This window comes from Mustela nigripes, chromosome 7, assembly GCF_022355385.1.
Source record: "Mustela nigripes isolate SB6536 chromosome 7, MUSNIG.SB6536, whole genome shotgun sequence".
NCBI lineage: Eukaryota > Metazoa > Chordata > Mammalia > Carnivora > Mustelidae > Mustela > Mustela nigripes.
In genome coordinates this window covers 129,916,290-129,932,584 of record NC_081563.1, presented here as the reverse complement: position 1 = coordinate 129,932,584, position 16,295 = coordinate 129,916,290, and the positions used below count along the sequence as shown (strand labels likewise).

The window sequence follows — 16,295 nt, the reverse complement described above, 5'->3', positions numbered from 1 at the left end:
AAGAAAAAGGAAATAATAAGAGCAAGTAATGGAAAACAGAGGCTAGAGAAAAGTGTAGAAGCAAACGAAGGTTAGCCATGTTAAACGGTACCATGGTAAGAATGCAAAGAATCCCCTGGAGTAGCGACAAGGAAGCCAGCAGTGACATTCTCGGGAGTTACCGTGTGGCTCGGGAGGGTGGAACCTAACTTCCTTGAGTCAAAGTGACTGGAAGGTGAACAATGGACACAGTGACCTATTTATTTCGAACACTTCGACTGGAGAAGGAAACTAAAGAGCAGTGGCTGGAGGGAGAGTCACAGCTGGAGGAAGCCTGAGTTTAAATGGCTCAAGTAGGAGGACAACAGAGAGGGAGGGTTAGGGACACATGCCTAAAAGGTCACTAACCTTTTAGGGCAAGATGCCTTCAACAGGTGAGATGGGACAGTGTCAAGGCAGCACCTAAGGGCTGCCTCAGACAGGAACGAAGGGCCCCTTCTCCCTGTCAGAGAAAAGAGGCGGGAAGGATGGCAGCTGAGTTTCAGACCTGACAGCCAGAGGTTGGGGGAGACAGATCTAGGCTGAAGACTGGATTTCTAGCAGCTCAAGTGGCAAAACTGGCTGATTTTCTCCACCAGGAAGATTTTCTTCCCCTAGCATTTAGGAGCCTGAGCGCAGGGAGAGAAAGGCTGGTCCGGGGCTGGAGCAGGTCATGGATGCTGATAGCAAGCAGATGGGCAAAAAGGCTAGGATCGTCGGAGACAGCATTTCCCGTCCTGACCACTGTGGAAGAAGGGGAGAGAGGACCTGGGGCTGGGAAAGGAGCAGCTGGAAATCTGGATCAGGACAAAAGCCAGAGATGGGGAAGTAACTGAGTGAGGGAGTGTGGAAGCACAGGAGGCCGGGACCGCAGAGCACAGGGTCTGAGTGTGAGGATGTGTGTCAGGGAGAGAAGATCCCGAGGACCCGGCCTTGCCCACGGGAGGGAGGCAGCGAAGAGAGAGGGACATGCGGTTTCCAGGGATGAGGTGGGCATGCTGGGTGGACTGCCCACATGAACAGTGACATGGCCCAGGGGTGACAGCAGCCTTGGAACAGAAGACCCACTGTGAGTCAGGTAAATTAAGAGGAGGAGGCAGGGATGGGGGTGGGGCAAGAACTTAAACGCTTCCCCACTATGGCAATTTATTGACTAGGAGGAAATCTTAACCAACTCCTAAGATTAAGATACACCCCCCCCTCCCCTCCAACCCCAAGTGTTTTTACTTTCCTTAGCAAATCTAAAGACAAAGGATAATCAATGCACCAGGAGTCTTATCCAGAGTCTGGACTTCTATAAAGAATTCCTTTTTATAATATTTCTTATTCACTTCCACCTTAAAAATGGTTGCTTCCCCTACCACACCCTGCAATATTTTGGCCATTTAATGGCTATGTTTTAGTGATTCCGTTGAGAGGCTTGTGAACCATTCTTTTTCTGCCCCACACATCTACTTCTGCTATGTTCTACAGACATGGATATGATTTCAAAATAAAACCAGAAAACACACACACTCACTTAATCATCCCGCTCACCATTAAAGAAGAAACAGTCAAAATGCCTTTTTTTGTACTTAGTCATCCCTTAGTAAAGAAAACTCTCCTTTTCAGATCTTTAATTAGTGATCAATGACTTTTTTTTTTTTTTTAATCACATGCAGGACTTCTGCACATAATCTTCACAGCTAGAATTAGAAGAGAAAAGGGAAGAGGACTCACAACACCATAATGATACCAATTCTGACCACTTCTACACAGCAAGGAGCACAGTAAGCATGTGAATGAGAAACAGGCAGTAACCGGTAAATCCTTCAGAATTTCTCAAGATGAACATTTCTGTGTCTAAACATAAGCAACTGTAGTCTCAGAATTTGTAATCATATCCAAAGTGTTTAAATGCCTAAAAATTAAAGCCTATTACTCAGCCATTTAAAAGTAGGATAATTATCAGCAAATTTAAGTTATTTTATAAGGTACTTGACTTGAAAGAATCACTCAAACAAAGCCATCTGTGTACCAAAAGCTGCTAATAAACAGACCACATAATGGGATAAGCCAGCCAACATCATTAAAAATATCCTTTAAAATCCACAATGAATAACTGAGACCTTTAATCTCATAGTGTCAGCTGCAAATCAGGGGTCTAACCACGTAATTTCAATTTATTCATAACAAGTCAGGCTTATACTTAAAGATTCTTATAAAGAATCTTTATTTTGCCTATTAAAATATATAATAATTCTGCTAGTTGTACAGACTGAGGAGACTGCATAAAATCTACAGCCAAGTCACTGATCACGGCAGTCAGTACCGCACTGACTTGCCAGCTAAGTGCAGCTCACTGTGGCTGGTGCGCCCTGGCTGCAAGCTGATGGCACACCAACCTCCTCCTGAGGAAGACACCTACACAGGTAAGTCAGTGCACGGTGGCACGCGGTCAATGCCATGATGTGACCTCCATTATGCCATCCTATCAGAAGGGTTCAGAGGCTATTAGTGCAGTCAAGGTAAGAAATAATGGCACAGGAAACAAAGGGAGAAAGGAACTACATGTGGGAGGGCATAAAATGCACAAGAAATGTGTGCTAGGGATGGAAGAAGGGTTAAAATCGAAGAGAAAGGAAGTTACATACGTTTCCATGTTCTCAAACGCAGGTAATGTTAACACTTAATATGAAGGGTAAGAAGGAACCCAGATTCGGGGTCTGGAGAACATACAGGGCTTGCTCCTGCTTGCTTGTGGGATCCCCACTTAGACATTACTTTTATAGATTGTCCTTCCTTACCTGACAGCTCCTCCATCTGTTTTTCCTGCTCTCAAGTGTGCCCTGGGCCTAGGCCTGTGAGAGTTTTTATCACTCTGAACTGAGACCATCTCTATTCAGCCCCTTTGCTGGCCGGACTATAAAGCCGCCAAGGGCGAGGACCAAGTGTGTCTTGTTAACCACTATCCTCACTGTCTAGTGAGGCCCTAGCACCCAGAAGCTGTTCATGTATTTGCTGAGTGACTGAATGAATGGACCCTGCCTGCAAGAAGCTTACAATCTAAAACAGAGAGGAAATGAGGTGGATTAAAAATTTCATGGAGAAATTGTTCTTTAGGTTTTCATTCCATATATACAAAAAAGTATAAAATGGCTAATGCCATCCTGTCACATGATGTAGGGGTACTAAAATATTGAACTGGTTTGGGGATCCCCTTTTGGGATTCTGCTTTGGGGGGAAAGGTACAAAACTTAGAACAAAGACCTTGACTGTTTAATAATGGTAAAGAATCTTCCCTGTTTGTTCTAATTTGTCATATACAACATTATCTCTGTGGAATAACAGATGCTCAAGAAGGATCAAAGAAAAAAAATGACCTACAATATCACACGTCCTTCTGCTCCTGAACAAGGATAGAGACCTTAACAACACACATTCTCTATAACCTGCGTATTTATTTTACTTGTATCATGGCTACCATTTATTTCATTCCTGGACAGAATAAGGTAGAGAAGCCATATAATCAGGAGTTCAGACCTGTGACAAATGGTCTCATCCCTAACCAAGTCATTAAAAACACTACTTCTTCGGTTTCTCAATGCAAGCGTATTTGTGCAACTCATTCTTTTTATCAAGTCCCAATTTAATTTCCATGTTGGTCATCAAAAGCAGTTCGCGGAAATAGCTGAACATGGGACAAAAATACCCTTACACTCAGTCGCCCAAGGTGGAAAAAAATGGTGGCAGCTTCCAACTTCCTCAAAATAGTAGGAGGGGCTAACCATGAAGAGGGGAAGGGGAAGGGCCAGAAGAAGCACCTGGTTCAAGATTTCATCCTGGATGTTAACATCAAGGGCTTTCTCCTCGGCATTTTCCGACTAGCCACCAAATTTGCCTCTGGCTAGTCTTCCCTTGCTTTGATCTTCCCTAATGACAGTGTACCAGCTACTTAGCAAGGCTAAACATCTTTTTTTAAAATCATCTTAATTCTAATACTGATATCAAATGCCAAGGAAAAACCCAACTTGGACTAGAAGCTGCAAACTCAAGAACATCCAAGAGCTGGGCGGTTCGTGTAAGGGAGGGCGGCGTGACCTGCCGTGGAGCTGTGCTAAACTGAAGCACACACACGTGTGTGTCCAGCAGGAGGGGTGCCCCTAGCAGACCACGGCCAAGGTAGGCTCAGACAGGGTAGTCTTCAGATTTTTCAAGAGAATACCAGAAATCCAGGTTTGTATGTAACTTCTCCTGATTTAGAAACAATGACAAAAATTTAAACTCCTTCTAAAAAAACAAACAAACAAATGAAAACACTGTGTGGACCAACCAAAACAGGACTGTGGGTGGCCAGTCTGACATCTAGGAAAAGAGGACAGAAAACTGAGTCAAGGTCTAAAACTACAAACTATCTCTTCTATGTCATAACAAACCAGGAGACCTCGCACAATTCCTTGTCTCTCTGCGGCCGAGCACCGGCGTGGGCGTGACCACAGTGCTGCTATCAGGCTGGACTGCGGACACGGGCAATCTGAGCAGAGAACATCAAGGCTCTGATACCTAATTGTCCTCCTAAAACACTGCCTGCTGTCAAAGACCAATTTACGGTGCACACTATATGGCAGGGCGTGTAAAGCACTTTGCGCAGTGCCTCGAGCACAGAAGAGATTCGATCAATGTTCTCTGTTTACTGTGCTCTATTACAAATGAGGGTAGAACGTGGGTCAGACCATGCACTTCTCCCTTGAGCAGGAGGTATTAGTCCAATTACAAAACCCAATAATCCTTTTTAGACATAAAGAAAAAGGATTTCTAAGGAGAGCTTCTAAGGAAACAGCACTCATCAATGGTACGTAGTTATTTTACGAAACAAGTGGATTTACACCCTCACTGGGCAATGTTAATTATTTTTAAGAACATAATAATCGATTTTTAAAGTTTTAAGTGGAGTTAATTTGGAAATGTAAAGCTCCATCTCACTATTAGGTAAGGGGGAATCACATAACATATAAAGCTACCAAGTCCAGCAAGAGTAGGACACAAAGCCCCACGTTTTCCAGAAAAGCTGCCCCATCCTCCTGGCTCCTCGTGTGACTGTGCACTTGTAGAAAGTTAGCTTCGAGTCATGCTGTAAGGCTATCTCATCTAATCTCCGCATTTTACACATCCTGCGTGTAACTCTTTCAAGGTCCCACAACAGTCGAAGGCCGACTGAGAACCCGGACCCAGCCGTGTTTTTCCATGACCTCACAAATCCCTGGGGAGAGGTCTATTCAGGCTGGATGGTTAAGGGTGGTAGCCGGGCAGCCTGGGACTAACGCCTGGAAACACAACTGTCCTGTGTACAACTGACTAGCGCTGGGGAGAGATTTAAGGCCCAGCCCTTAGGAGCAAATGGCCCTATCCACCGTGGGCACAGGGTGGGGAAGGTTTCCGACACACAGCCAACCAGAGCCTCGCTTCAGCAGTACACCTCAGGGTCCATCACGCTCTTTTAAAAATCCTCGAATATCAACGGTGCCCTTTTAGCCACCAGCTTGGAGCAAGAGTTCCAAACCTCGATGAAAGGATCTAATTCACGCACCAGAAAAGGGGAAATGTCACTAAGCAGAGGAATTAATGATTTTAAAAGAATATTACTATGCTTCAAACTGTCCAACTTCCAAGGCACTGAGAAAGTATTTTGTGAAATGCAGGCCAGTGGAGAATATAGATTGTGTCCTACATTCAAAATCTTTCTAGAAAGCATGTTTTAATGTCAAAGGATATTAAAGCAAGCTGTGAACAGGAGACTAAAATTAGCTCAAACCACAAATAACCTAACACACTTATCACTTCCTTATGATCAACCTACAAAAATCAACATTAAAAGCATTTACAAAACTAAGGGTGTGATGCCAATTTACACCTTTAACTTCAGCTGCATCCTTGCTTCTTTCCAAAATACACCTGACGTGTGAACATTACCAAAAAGTGACAATTTATTAATTTGAAGACAAGCAGGAGGGAAACCATTAGAGCTAAGTTTTGCCCTGTCAATACAACAGCACGAACCAGTTCTTAAGTGGTTAGAATGGTAACCACCTCCTCAAACTGAAGATAGGAAATTCTAGGGGACGGACCACACCCATCTCCAGCTGCATTTCACCCGGAGAACTAGGGACACACCGGATTCTTACTTCTAACCAAAGCTTGGCTCCATCTCCTAAAAACTTTTATTTCCTACTTTTTTTTTTTTGAAGATTTTATTTGACAGACAGAACACAAGTAGGCAGAGAGGCAGGCAGAGGGAGAGGGAGAAACAGGCTCTCTGCTGAGCAGAGAGCCCGACGTGGGGCTCGATCCCAGGACCCTGGAATTATGACCTGAGCCGAAGGCAGCCGCTTAACCGACTGAGCCACCACCCCAGCACCCCTATTTCCAACTTTCAAAAACAACATCTTCTTCCAACAAACCAAGTCTGTTGGGAAACACAAAAGTTTCCTGTCATCAAGTGGTGGAGCAAGTTGCAAGAGGAAGCTCCGTTGACAAATACACGTCCATAAAAAAAACCAACAAAACAAAAGCAAGCAAACAACAACAACAAAAAACCCCAACTAGGTTGGTTAAACTTCTACAGTGATTCTCTCTGCACAATGACTATGTTTTGGTAAGTTTTCTGGGGAGAACACAAGCTCACAAAAAATGGAAACAAGTGGTTAAGGAAAGGTGAGGTAGGACCTGCCAACGGCTCCGGCGCTCCACGCTGCCGTCACTCAAACGCTCAGAAGCATCCTTCCTCGCAGGCAGAAAATTAAGGGGGAAAGCAGCGGACCTGGGTGCTGCGACAAGAACAGAGGAAATGAAATACCAGTCACGACACTGATATTTGCAGGGCATGCTGAGAAAACTGTTAGTGGGATTTGAAGGACTATTTAGTATACTTTGACAGAAGTGGTATCATGATGGGTGCATAAAAAATCCACTGAAACCCAGCATCACAGGGATGTGGCTTCTCAACGACTGTTCAGAAGACGTGACCAGCTCTCCCCTACTGTAGCTAAATCACTGGGTGTGCAGGGGACGGCTCCGGGAATGTGGCTTTGGGCCTGTAAACCTGATGTGGCTTAATGCAACTTCCTGACCTTACCCCATTCTGCCGCACCCACTCCCTCACCCCATCCCAGAGGAGGATGACCCCAAAGATCCCGGCAACGGGGAGCTGGTCTCCAGGTCAGGCAGAACAACAATGGCGATGCTCCTAGATTCTCCTAACTCTAAGATGCCGTTAAGATACACTCCTATGGGGAGGACAAACAAAGCCAAACAACAAAGACACACAAAACAAAATACCCTCCCCCAAAGAAGACCACAAAGTATCTTCTTAGAGGCACCTTCTCTCCCCGCACAAGTGAGCCACACAAATATTTATGACCCAGTGAAGGCATTTCTTTCCTTGGCCCGTGCAGAAGCAAAGTAAGCCCTATTTGTATAATGAAGCAGGACAAAATCTAAAAGAGATAAATATAACAGTGACAAATGTGTAACCATCAAGAGAATTTGAAGTTGTTTTACCACATTCCGTGAAATGCAACTTGCCTATTTGTTCTCTTGAGTGAAGTTATATTGAGAAGTGATTTCATCCACAGGCATTTTTAAGTAACCTCTTGTTCTTAAGAGAACTCCAACTATTTGGAATAATTACTTGATGTTCGCTTTCCTGTAAGCAATTCGCCATAGTGTATAATTTTCTGAGTAATCAGTACTCATCAGAATAAAAACTAGCTAAGCTGTTCAGTGAAACTTAGTGTGGCAATTGTAAAATGAGATTCCTCAAAGGGAAGAGATACACCAATAAGAAGCCCATTAAGTAAGAAAAAAGGTCAGGGGAAAAACATTTGATGAGAATAACGGATCAGGAACACTTTTTCCTTCTCCAATCACTAATACATTTAAAGAAATACAATTTTGGAAACCTAGTTTTGCTATGCTCATCTTATCTTTGCAAGCGGCGTCGCTTGCCCACAAAAGCCACAAACACAGCCGAGGTTTTTTTTCTCCTTCTTCGTCTATAAAAGAAAACATGCCCCACTCAGTCTTTGGGAAGAAGCCTCGGCAAGTAAAAGAGAAGGAGCCCAGGACACAAGCCCACCTGGGTCCAAAGGTTTCCTTCAGCAACTGGCAATCCCTCAATTAGGATCTGGAATTTCTGGGCACTGCACCAGATTCAGAGTACGAAGATATATACACATATACATTTATTTCCAGGGAAAATATAGACTTTAAGTGTCTCTTTGCTAATAAGCCATGTTTACTCTGTGAGTCCATATGGCAAAAGTAACTTCTTGAAGCACCAGTTCGATCTAATTACCCTGGGCGATGTGGAAAACATACTGCTTCACTAGAATCACAAGCATTCAGAACTGCAAATTCAATCATGTCACAATTTTTTTTTTAAAAGATGAAAAATCAGTCATTAGTCGCTGTTACTTTGTCTGCAGTGGGACCCGTATCACATCGCATCCCATCAATGGATATGGGGGACTAGACTTTTCTTGGACTATTTATTTCAGGGGGGAAAAAAAAATCTTCCATGTGAAATGGTCTTGTTTCCAGTTTTCAGACATTCAAAATTTATAAACTGTCAGTATGATACTCGTGATTATGTCAAGCTGCCTAGCTGAAAGGGCAGCAGCAAGTGAACTGTGAAGTCCACTCCTACCAACGACTATTTCTAAAGCGCTGGAGACTTGGGTACTTTCTTCTCAAACATGGCAGCTGTGTAAACGATCCCACTATTCAGATGAAGTTTAGACCAGATGTAGGTTTCTAAAATTACATCATAAAGGGCAGCTACTCTTGGGTACCTAGCTGGGGTTGAATCTTTCGTAAATTCTCAAGAATCAGTTCCTCTATCTTTTACGGGAAAAACCACCCAATTGCTACTTAGAGAAAAACTGCGAGCACATTGCATATGTCAGTGCTACTCCTTTTCCCACATTACTAAATCAAATGAACCCCACTTATTACAAATGTTTGGTACTTCTTGGGGTGGGGGGAAGAAACTCAATTCTTTTGAGTTGTTAACTATACTCACAAAACTCATACACATTTTGAAGTCTAACTGTACTCACCAACACCCACACCTTACAAAACTGAGTAACCACTGCAGTGTTTACAAGGGTGACTTCAGGAACATTCGATTCTCTTTGTGAGTACATTAAAGACTCTTTATTACTTGATGTGAACTCTGTGATCAGTTAGGCCAGGATCATTTTTACCAAGGAAGGGACTGAAGAAGAAAGGAAGGGGCCCAGTTACCATGGTTAGTGACAGAGCTGGGACCAAAAAAAAAGCGAAAGATTCAACTACTCTCCTGGCCGGAAGGGTGGTCTGATCAAAGACCAAAAAACATTTGCCTTTACCATTTATACTTAGAGGGGGGGAAAATCACACTTTGTAAGGGTTGTTACTTTATGGAGAACCATATTTTATATTCCATAATCAAAAATATTTCACAAAACAACCACATGCAAAGCCCTTCTAGAAGGCACATGAGAGCAAGTCAAGAGGGATAAGGACTAAGTAATTCTTAGAGAGAGCACCTCCAATTCTCCTATTAAGTTTGCCTTAGTCCAAGTACAAATTTGCTATTAAATGTAAAGTTCCTATAAAACGAACTGGTGGTATCAGCTTCCACTAGGTAAGAATTCAATCCTTTCTTCCAAGCCACCACAGCAGACAGTATGAAACTGCTTCAGTTGGTCATACCTTAAAATGTGATTTTCTCCAAGAGTGACCTCTGCTACCAGTACTAATGCAGGCTAATCTAATTGTTTCTACCATTCCTTCCCCTCCTAGAATGGGAGCTAGGAAATAGGTCTTGTTTGTCTGTATACTGCCAGAGCCTGGCAGAGAGCTGCCAACCAATTTAATCCCAACATTTCTTGGGCACTTTGTGCCAGGTGCAGAGGACACCAAGATGAACGAGAGAAGGAAAAGCTGACCTCAACAGCTTGGACTCAAGAGAACACAGGCCCTGACAGAAACAGTGCCTTTAAGAGCAGGGTTTTAGATGAGATGGGTATGAAGCTGTCTGGAAACACATATGCAGGGGAGAGAGCAAAATCCAAAGCGAGGAGGCACACATTTGAGCTGGGAGACGTGAGCCAGACCGTGGGAAAGGCAGCCTGGACAGAGTGTTAAGCCAAGAAGAGGGAAAGCTAAGCATGAGTTAGTTTGGAGGACGCTGCACCTTCTCGTGTGGCTAGAATAGAATGTGCATGGGAGGGGTGGGTGCAGCTTGGCTGCCACACGAAGGAGTTTGGACCGGACAGGTATTTCAAAAGCACTAGAAGTAGTTTGACCAAGTGACAGGATCAGGTCTGTTCTTAAGACAGTTATTCTAGGGATAAGGTCAAGAATATACAGGGTGGGTGGGGGAAGATGTGAAGAGACTGTGAAGGGACCGTATTAATTCGTTACCAGCTGCCCTCGTTTCTGTGGTGTGAAATGAAAAATGACAAGTGTCTCACGGGCAAAATTTGAGAACCTACACCGGTGGGGTGGTAGAATGGCCAATCAATGAAATATGGTAGAGGGAATCAAGGACTATGCTCAGCGCTCAGGGATATTCAAAACATGTACCTGAAATGACTGGTACCAAACTACACGGTCTTGGACAACGGCCTAGCTAGACTTCCCAGCTCCCCCCAGAACACAGGCAGTAGGAAGAAACATGCCCAGCCTATTTGTCAGTATTGTCTGGTGACAAATTAAGCAACAAATGAACAAACTGACAAAGTAACAAAAATGAACAAATTCACGTCAACACGAGGGAGGGACAGCAGCTTGCATCTGTTGCTGGCAGGAAGGTTTAGAAGAAAGTACCTGCTTTATAAAACCACGGCGTGGGACAAAAACTGCCAAAAGCATTCTGCAGTATAGAAATCAGAAAACTGACAATTCACAAAGGGGGCCAGGGGAGAAAAAGAAAAGGCACAAGTATTTCAGCAGTTGATAGTCTGAAAAACCCTTATAGGGGCATTTTTAAATGTATTTCTATCGTGAAATTCAGTATACACTCAATTACATTATTCAGTACCAGGTATGGAATTTAGGGGAGCCATTCATGCTAAAATGCAAACGCAGTGAGGAAGCTGTGGAGCTCAAGGGCAGATCACCAGCAACTGACAGTTGTCCGCATCACCGTGATCCCCGGGCTGACTTTTCAGAGCCATCTGATACAGTTTACCTGCTTCCAAAAGTACCAAAGTGTACCTATAGATATGCCAGCGAAGCCAAAGAAATACTAATAGCAAGAAGTCCTCCCCTCCACTGTTTCTACCAGTGCTCCCAGTTACATTGAGTCCAATTACAAGGTCTTCCCACCATTTCCAAAGTGGTGGTCAGACACCTAAATTTAGTCCACTCAAACCAGGGCTACACAAGAACATTTAGATCTAATGGGTCACTCAAAATGACTAGAACTTCCCAATCTCTCCATGTCATTTCCGTTTGTCATTTTTTTTTTTAAGTGGAGTGAATCATAGTGTATAGATCTTTTTCCTCTGCACAAAATAGTTTCTCTCTGAAGAGAATGGTACTGATATAAAAATTACAACGAAATTTTAACATTCATCTTCTTGGACTGTAACAATGTAAGCTGTACACAGCAGCAAGGAATTTGGGTGAACTACTGTTATAGCATGGTTTAACCTAGTCAGGCATTTGTTCGTATTTCATAATGAAAGCAGCTATAAAAACAAATGTCAATTGGAAGAGCAGCCCACTTTACAAAGCTTGTCTCTAACATGGAATAAATCTTGACTTCAAGTCACGAGCTATTGTTGCAATCGTCTTTATCTGAAACAATCACATCATTCACACTGAAAAATAGTGAACAGTGTCAGAGAATCGAAGAACTGGAGATGAAACCAACAGCAAAACACCTGACCCAAACCTTAAACTACAAACGGAGGGCAGCTCACTAGCTATTTTCATTCATTCCAGCCCTCTCCTCTTTCATTCCAGCCTTGGAAAACCAATCCCTTTCCCGTGTCTGCCATCTCTCCCCTCTTCTGGACAGCCAGACCAACTCAAACTCCAGGCTCGCTAAGTATGACTTTCACTTTTCCAAACAGGCACACAATCACTTAAATGACAGAAAACAACTTTTTTTTTTTTTTTTTTTTTTTTTTTTTTTTTTTTAAGATTTTATTTGTTTATTTGACAGAGAGAAATCACAAGTACACTGAGAGGCAGGCAGAGAGAGAGAGAGAAGGAAGCAGGCTCCCTGCTGAGCAGAGAGCCCGATGCGGGACTCGATCCCAGGACCCTGAGATCATGACCTGAGCCGAAGGCAGCGGCTTAACCGACTGAGCCACCCAGGCACCCCAGAAAACAACTTTTAAAGCCATCTAATAGGCTAGCACAGCTGACTTTTTATATATCTAAATGCTGATTAGTATCTATGGGCTTAACAATTAAAAACACAGTTATGCTCACTTTCTCAAAGTAGGCTAGCACAGAATCTTTGCCCGAACGTTTGTTTCCTAAGCCACCACATTCCTCAGCATTCAAGCCTAATGCACCCTTTGTTCTTCTCCCAATTGTTTCCAAGCATTTGCATCTTTTTGTTTTAGTTAGGAAAGAAGTATAGTGAGAAATAACCGCACAGTCTCACTTACAAAGTTGTAAGCCAAAATTACCTATTATTTTTAAAATCACAACAGACTGCACAAGGTCAAAATGACTTTGTAAAGGGCTGCCCTCACTGTGACATGCTATAAAATATTAATTTTTTTACTTCCATTTCCTACCAATGATGAACACATTTCTTTGAATTCTTGAAAAATAATGGTTTTGGGAAATTGACACACACTTTGGGAAATTTGCCACTTTAGACTCAAGGTCGTTTGAACTCTATTTAAAAATGCCATGGTTGCCCAATAAAGAACTACTGTTAAACCCCAAAAGGAAAGGAGATTCTGATTTCAATTTTAGAAAAGAAAAGTATCTGTATGGTATAGGTGAGAAAGCCTATAGTGGACAATTCTCTAAAATAAAAAGGAACCACCTCCAGGAACATGCAATCCACCAAGAAGCTGGGAAAATCTCAACACACTGCAGTGTGGCTAACTCCTGGCGTTCAAATGTGGTAGCCACACATAAGAATGGTGAGGGAAATTAACTGAGAACCAACATGCTTCATGCTGGGGCGTGCATAACATGGCTTTAACAATGCTTGGATGATAGGTTCCCCACTCTGCCCTAAAACAGTAAGAAATAAAATTCAACCAAGAACTGTTTTTTTCCTCCCCAAGAACTTTTTATAATATGAATTTGCTGTTGCCAACTTAGTTTCAGTACCAAAGATTTTCCCCAGTGCTTCCTAGAGGCCAGCTCCACTCGTGATGGGATATATTCTAATCAATACTTCGAACCAACAGTTTTTTCATTTAAAGCCACTTGAGACTCTACTGCATTAGATTTGATGTAGAAAATCTGTCTACACATTCTTAAAATTACTAGTGGAATTCATTCAATTAACTCAGAGGTGAGACAATACAAATTTCATATATTGATTCAGCACAGTTATACAGATAACAGTGGTTAAAAATACTAGTCTATTAGAAGTTAATATCCATTACAGTCCTAGTAAGAATCCTGTCAAATAAGCTTGATGCAAATCCACATGAAGCCAGGCCTGCCAAAAAAAGGCTTTTGTTAGTCAAGCATACCAAAGAACTGCTTAAAGCTTTCTTCCTTTTTAAGTGGAGCTCAAAATAGATTTTAATACTACCAGCTGATGGATCTCACAATTTGCCTTTTGAGCCTATAAGCTGAAAACAGAATAAAATGCATTCTCCCTTCACACAAGTAACAAAAATCTCCCTATTCTGTCCATCGCCTATTTAAGATACTGAGCGTGGTTTTGGTTAATCCTCACAACCCCCGCAATGACATTTAATCAGGAACTCATATTTTCTTTAGAGGATTTAGCTGCTTATGAAAGCAGACCTTCTCGTGTTGTTAATCTGATGCTGCAGACTGGTGAGAAACCCTACCTTCCTAACTTTTTTTTTTTTTTTAATCTATGAACCACGTAACCCACAAGGAGATGAAGACTGGGAGGACCCGATTATCTCAACCAGGACAAAAAGGATAAGATGCTCAGTGGGGAGAGAAGCTGTTTTAGAGAGAGCCAAAAAAAAAAAAGTTAACCTTCCCGGTTTCCTGCCCGGAAGGGTACTATTTTGTCCCCAGAGGAGTGGGTTTTGCAGGTCTTCTGGCTGAAAGGCACTTTGGTCGGATCATCTCAGGGCTCGCCCCTGCTCCCCATTCAGCACAGAGAGCAGAAGTCTCTTCCTCTGACAGATCCTCCCTGGCCCCCCTTGAGGCGGTCCACCTTCCAGGCAGTGACTCTACCCCGTTACGGTGTTTTGTTTTCCTCACCGCATCTGTCCCAATCTGAAATGATTTGCTCATGTGTTTGACTGCCCTATTCGACTCCAAGCTCCGCGAGACATAGGGTCCTGTCTGTCTTGTTCTGCAAACACTACTTCCAGCGCCATGCCCAGCACGGAACAGGCAGGCCGATTCATGTTCACGAAATGAATGAACCGGAAGGGGGGGAGAGGGCTGTCATCCTTGGGACTTGACACACACTGAGACGAGGGGAGAGGAAATGTGAAGGAGGGAGGGGGGGAGTAACCCTTTCCCCCCAGGGAGACAAAGGAAGAGAGTCTGAGGTGGTCCAGTCTAGAAAAGGAAGTAGTGGGGGTGTTCCATCAACCCCAGGGGACAAAGGGTGGATAAGCAGGGGGGCGGGGTCAGGGTGCGAGGGATTAGCGCTGAGAGCCCTCACCGGCGGCCTCCGGCCTTGAGGATATAAGGTGGGTGGGGGATCAAAGGGGTTTGAGAGGCCCCGGAGAGACGCAGGCCCACCCGGGGGACAAAGAGAGAGGAGGCCCGCCTCGGCCGCCGTCGGATCGAATCCTCACGCTGCAGGGCCGAGGCGGAGGGCGAGACCCAGAGGGAGGGCCGGGCCTGGGGGTCTGAGGGGAAGGTTCACGCGGCCTAAGCGAGGGGCCTGCCGCGCTCCGGGGCGCTAACCCCACCTGGTAAATGGCCGCCCAGCTCCCGGCCTTGTCGATCTGCTCGAACTCCTTTTCCATCTCCATGACGGCCCAGGGCGGCTGCTGCGCCTCCTCCGGGGCCCAGTGCACTGCCTGCCGCTCTAGGCCGCGCCGCGCTCTCGGCTCTTCAGCACCGCTGCAAGCCTCTACTCCCGCCGCTACTGCCGCCCTAGCCGCCGCTGCTTCTTCATGTCAACCCGGCAGCCGGAAGTACGCACCGCGCTGCCTCAGGCTCCGCCCCCCGCGTGAGAGAACCAATTAACATTCGAAAGTGTCGGCAATAACTTCCGCGGGGCGGAGCCGGGGGGCGGTGCTGGGGGAAGTGGCCTCAGCCCCGCGAGACGTCAAGCGGCGTGCGTTCTCTCCTCCCCACGCGGGACTCGGGGCTTGGGCGTGGCCCACGCCGGTTGCCTGGGCGACCCTGGGAGCCCCGCCCACGGAGCGTGGGTTTGCAAGACCGGGTGGGTCTTGGGTTCAAGCCTCAACGCAGCCAGTTGAGTTACAGAGTGACCTTGAAGAATTATGGATCTGTCCTGCCGCGCCGGGACCGGCCTCAGTGCTGCAAGCTGGAGTGTGGGCCGAGGGCTGCATGCCTTCTCCTCAGGCCAAATGTCCAGCCCCTTTTTCTTTTTCGAGGGTACTGTCCTTATCTGAGACGCAAGGTTTCTGTTTGAGGTCTCCTATCCTGGGCACTGCAAGAATGAATGGATTGGGGTCTTGGAATGATTTTCAATATTTCTCAAAGTAGCAAGGAAATCCTGCTCAGACTGGACTCAGTGGAACACAAATTACGTGGTACATTCATGTATTAAATAATGCAGATTTCTAGAAGCACCTTAAAAGGATTCAGATACCAGGAATCTGTATTTTTCACCAGCAACTCTAGCTGTTATACCTGTGGTCCTTCAAGCACATGTGAGAAAGGCTGGTCAGGTTGCCTTCCTCTGTGGTTCCTACTGTAAGCCATCCATTTCTGGGCCTGGCACATTATATAGAGATTGTGAGCTCCATGGGGTCAGAGGACCTAGAGAACCGAATCATCTCTTTTTCATTGTTCCCATCTCAAGCCTGCCCAGGGAAGCTGCCTGATGGCACTGGTTGAATCCCAGATCATCCCTTGACGGCTTGTGGCAGGCACTGTGCCTGGCATTCCAAGTACACGTTCTCATTTAATTT

General features: G+C 44.7%; 1 protein-coding gene across 2 annotated transcripts in view; it reads right to left on the bottom strand.

Moving 5' to 3' along the window:
* The window catches only part of PTPN1 (protein tyrosine phosphatase non-receptor type 1), a 66,706-nt gene extending 51,373 nt beyond the window's left edge, over positions 1-15,333 (bottom strand). The window contains exon 1 of one of the 2 annotated variants that reach the window (XM_059407222.1): positions 15,102-15,333. In XM_059407222.1, the coding sequence (XP_059263205.1) occupies positions 15,102-15,164 (63 nt within the window). In that variant the 5' untranslated portion in view covers positions 15,165-15,333. The remainder of the gene's footprint in view (positions 1-15,101) is intronic. The other variant, XM_059407223.1, reaches the window with a different exon arrangement.
* Between the last annotated feature and the right edge of the window lie 962 nt (positions 15,334-16,295).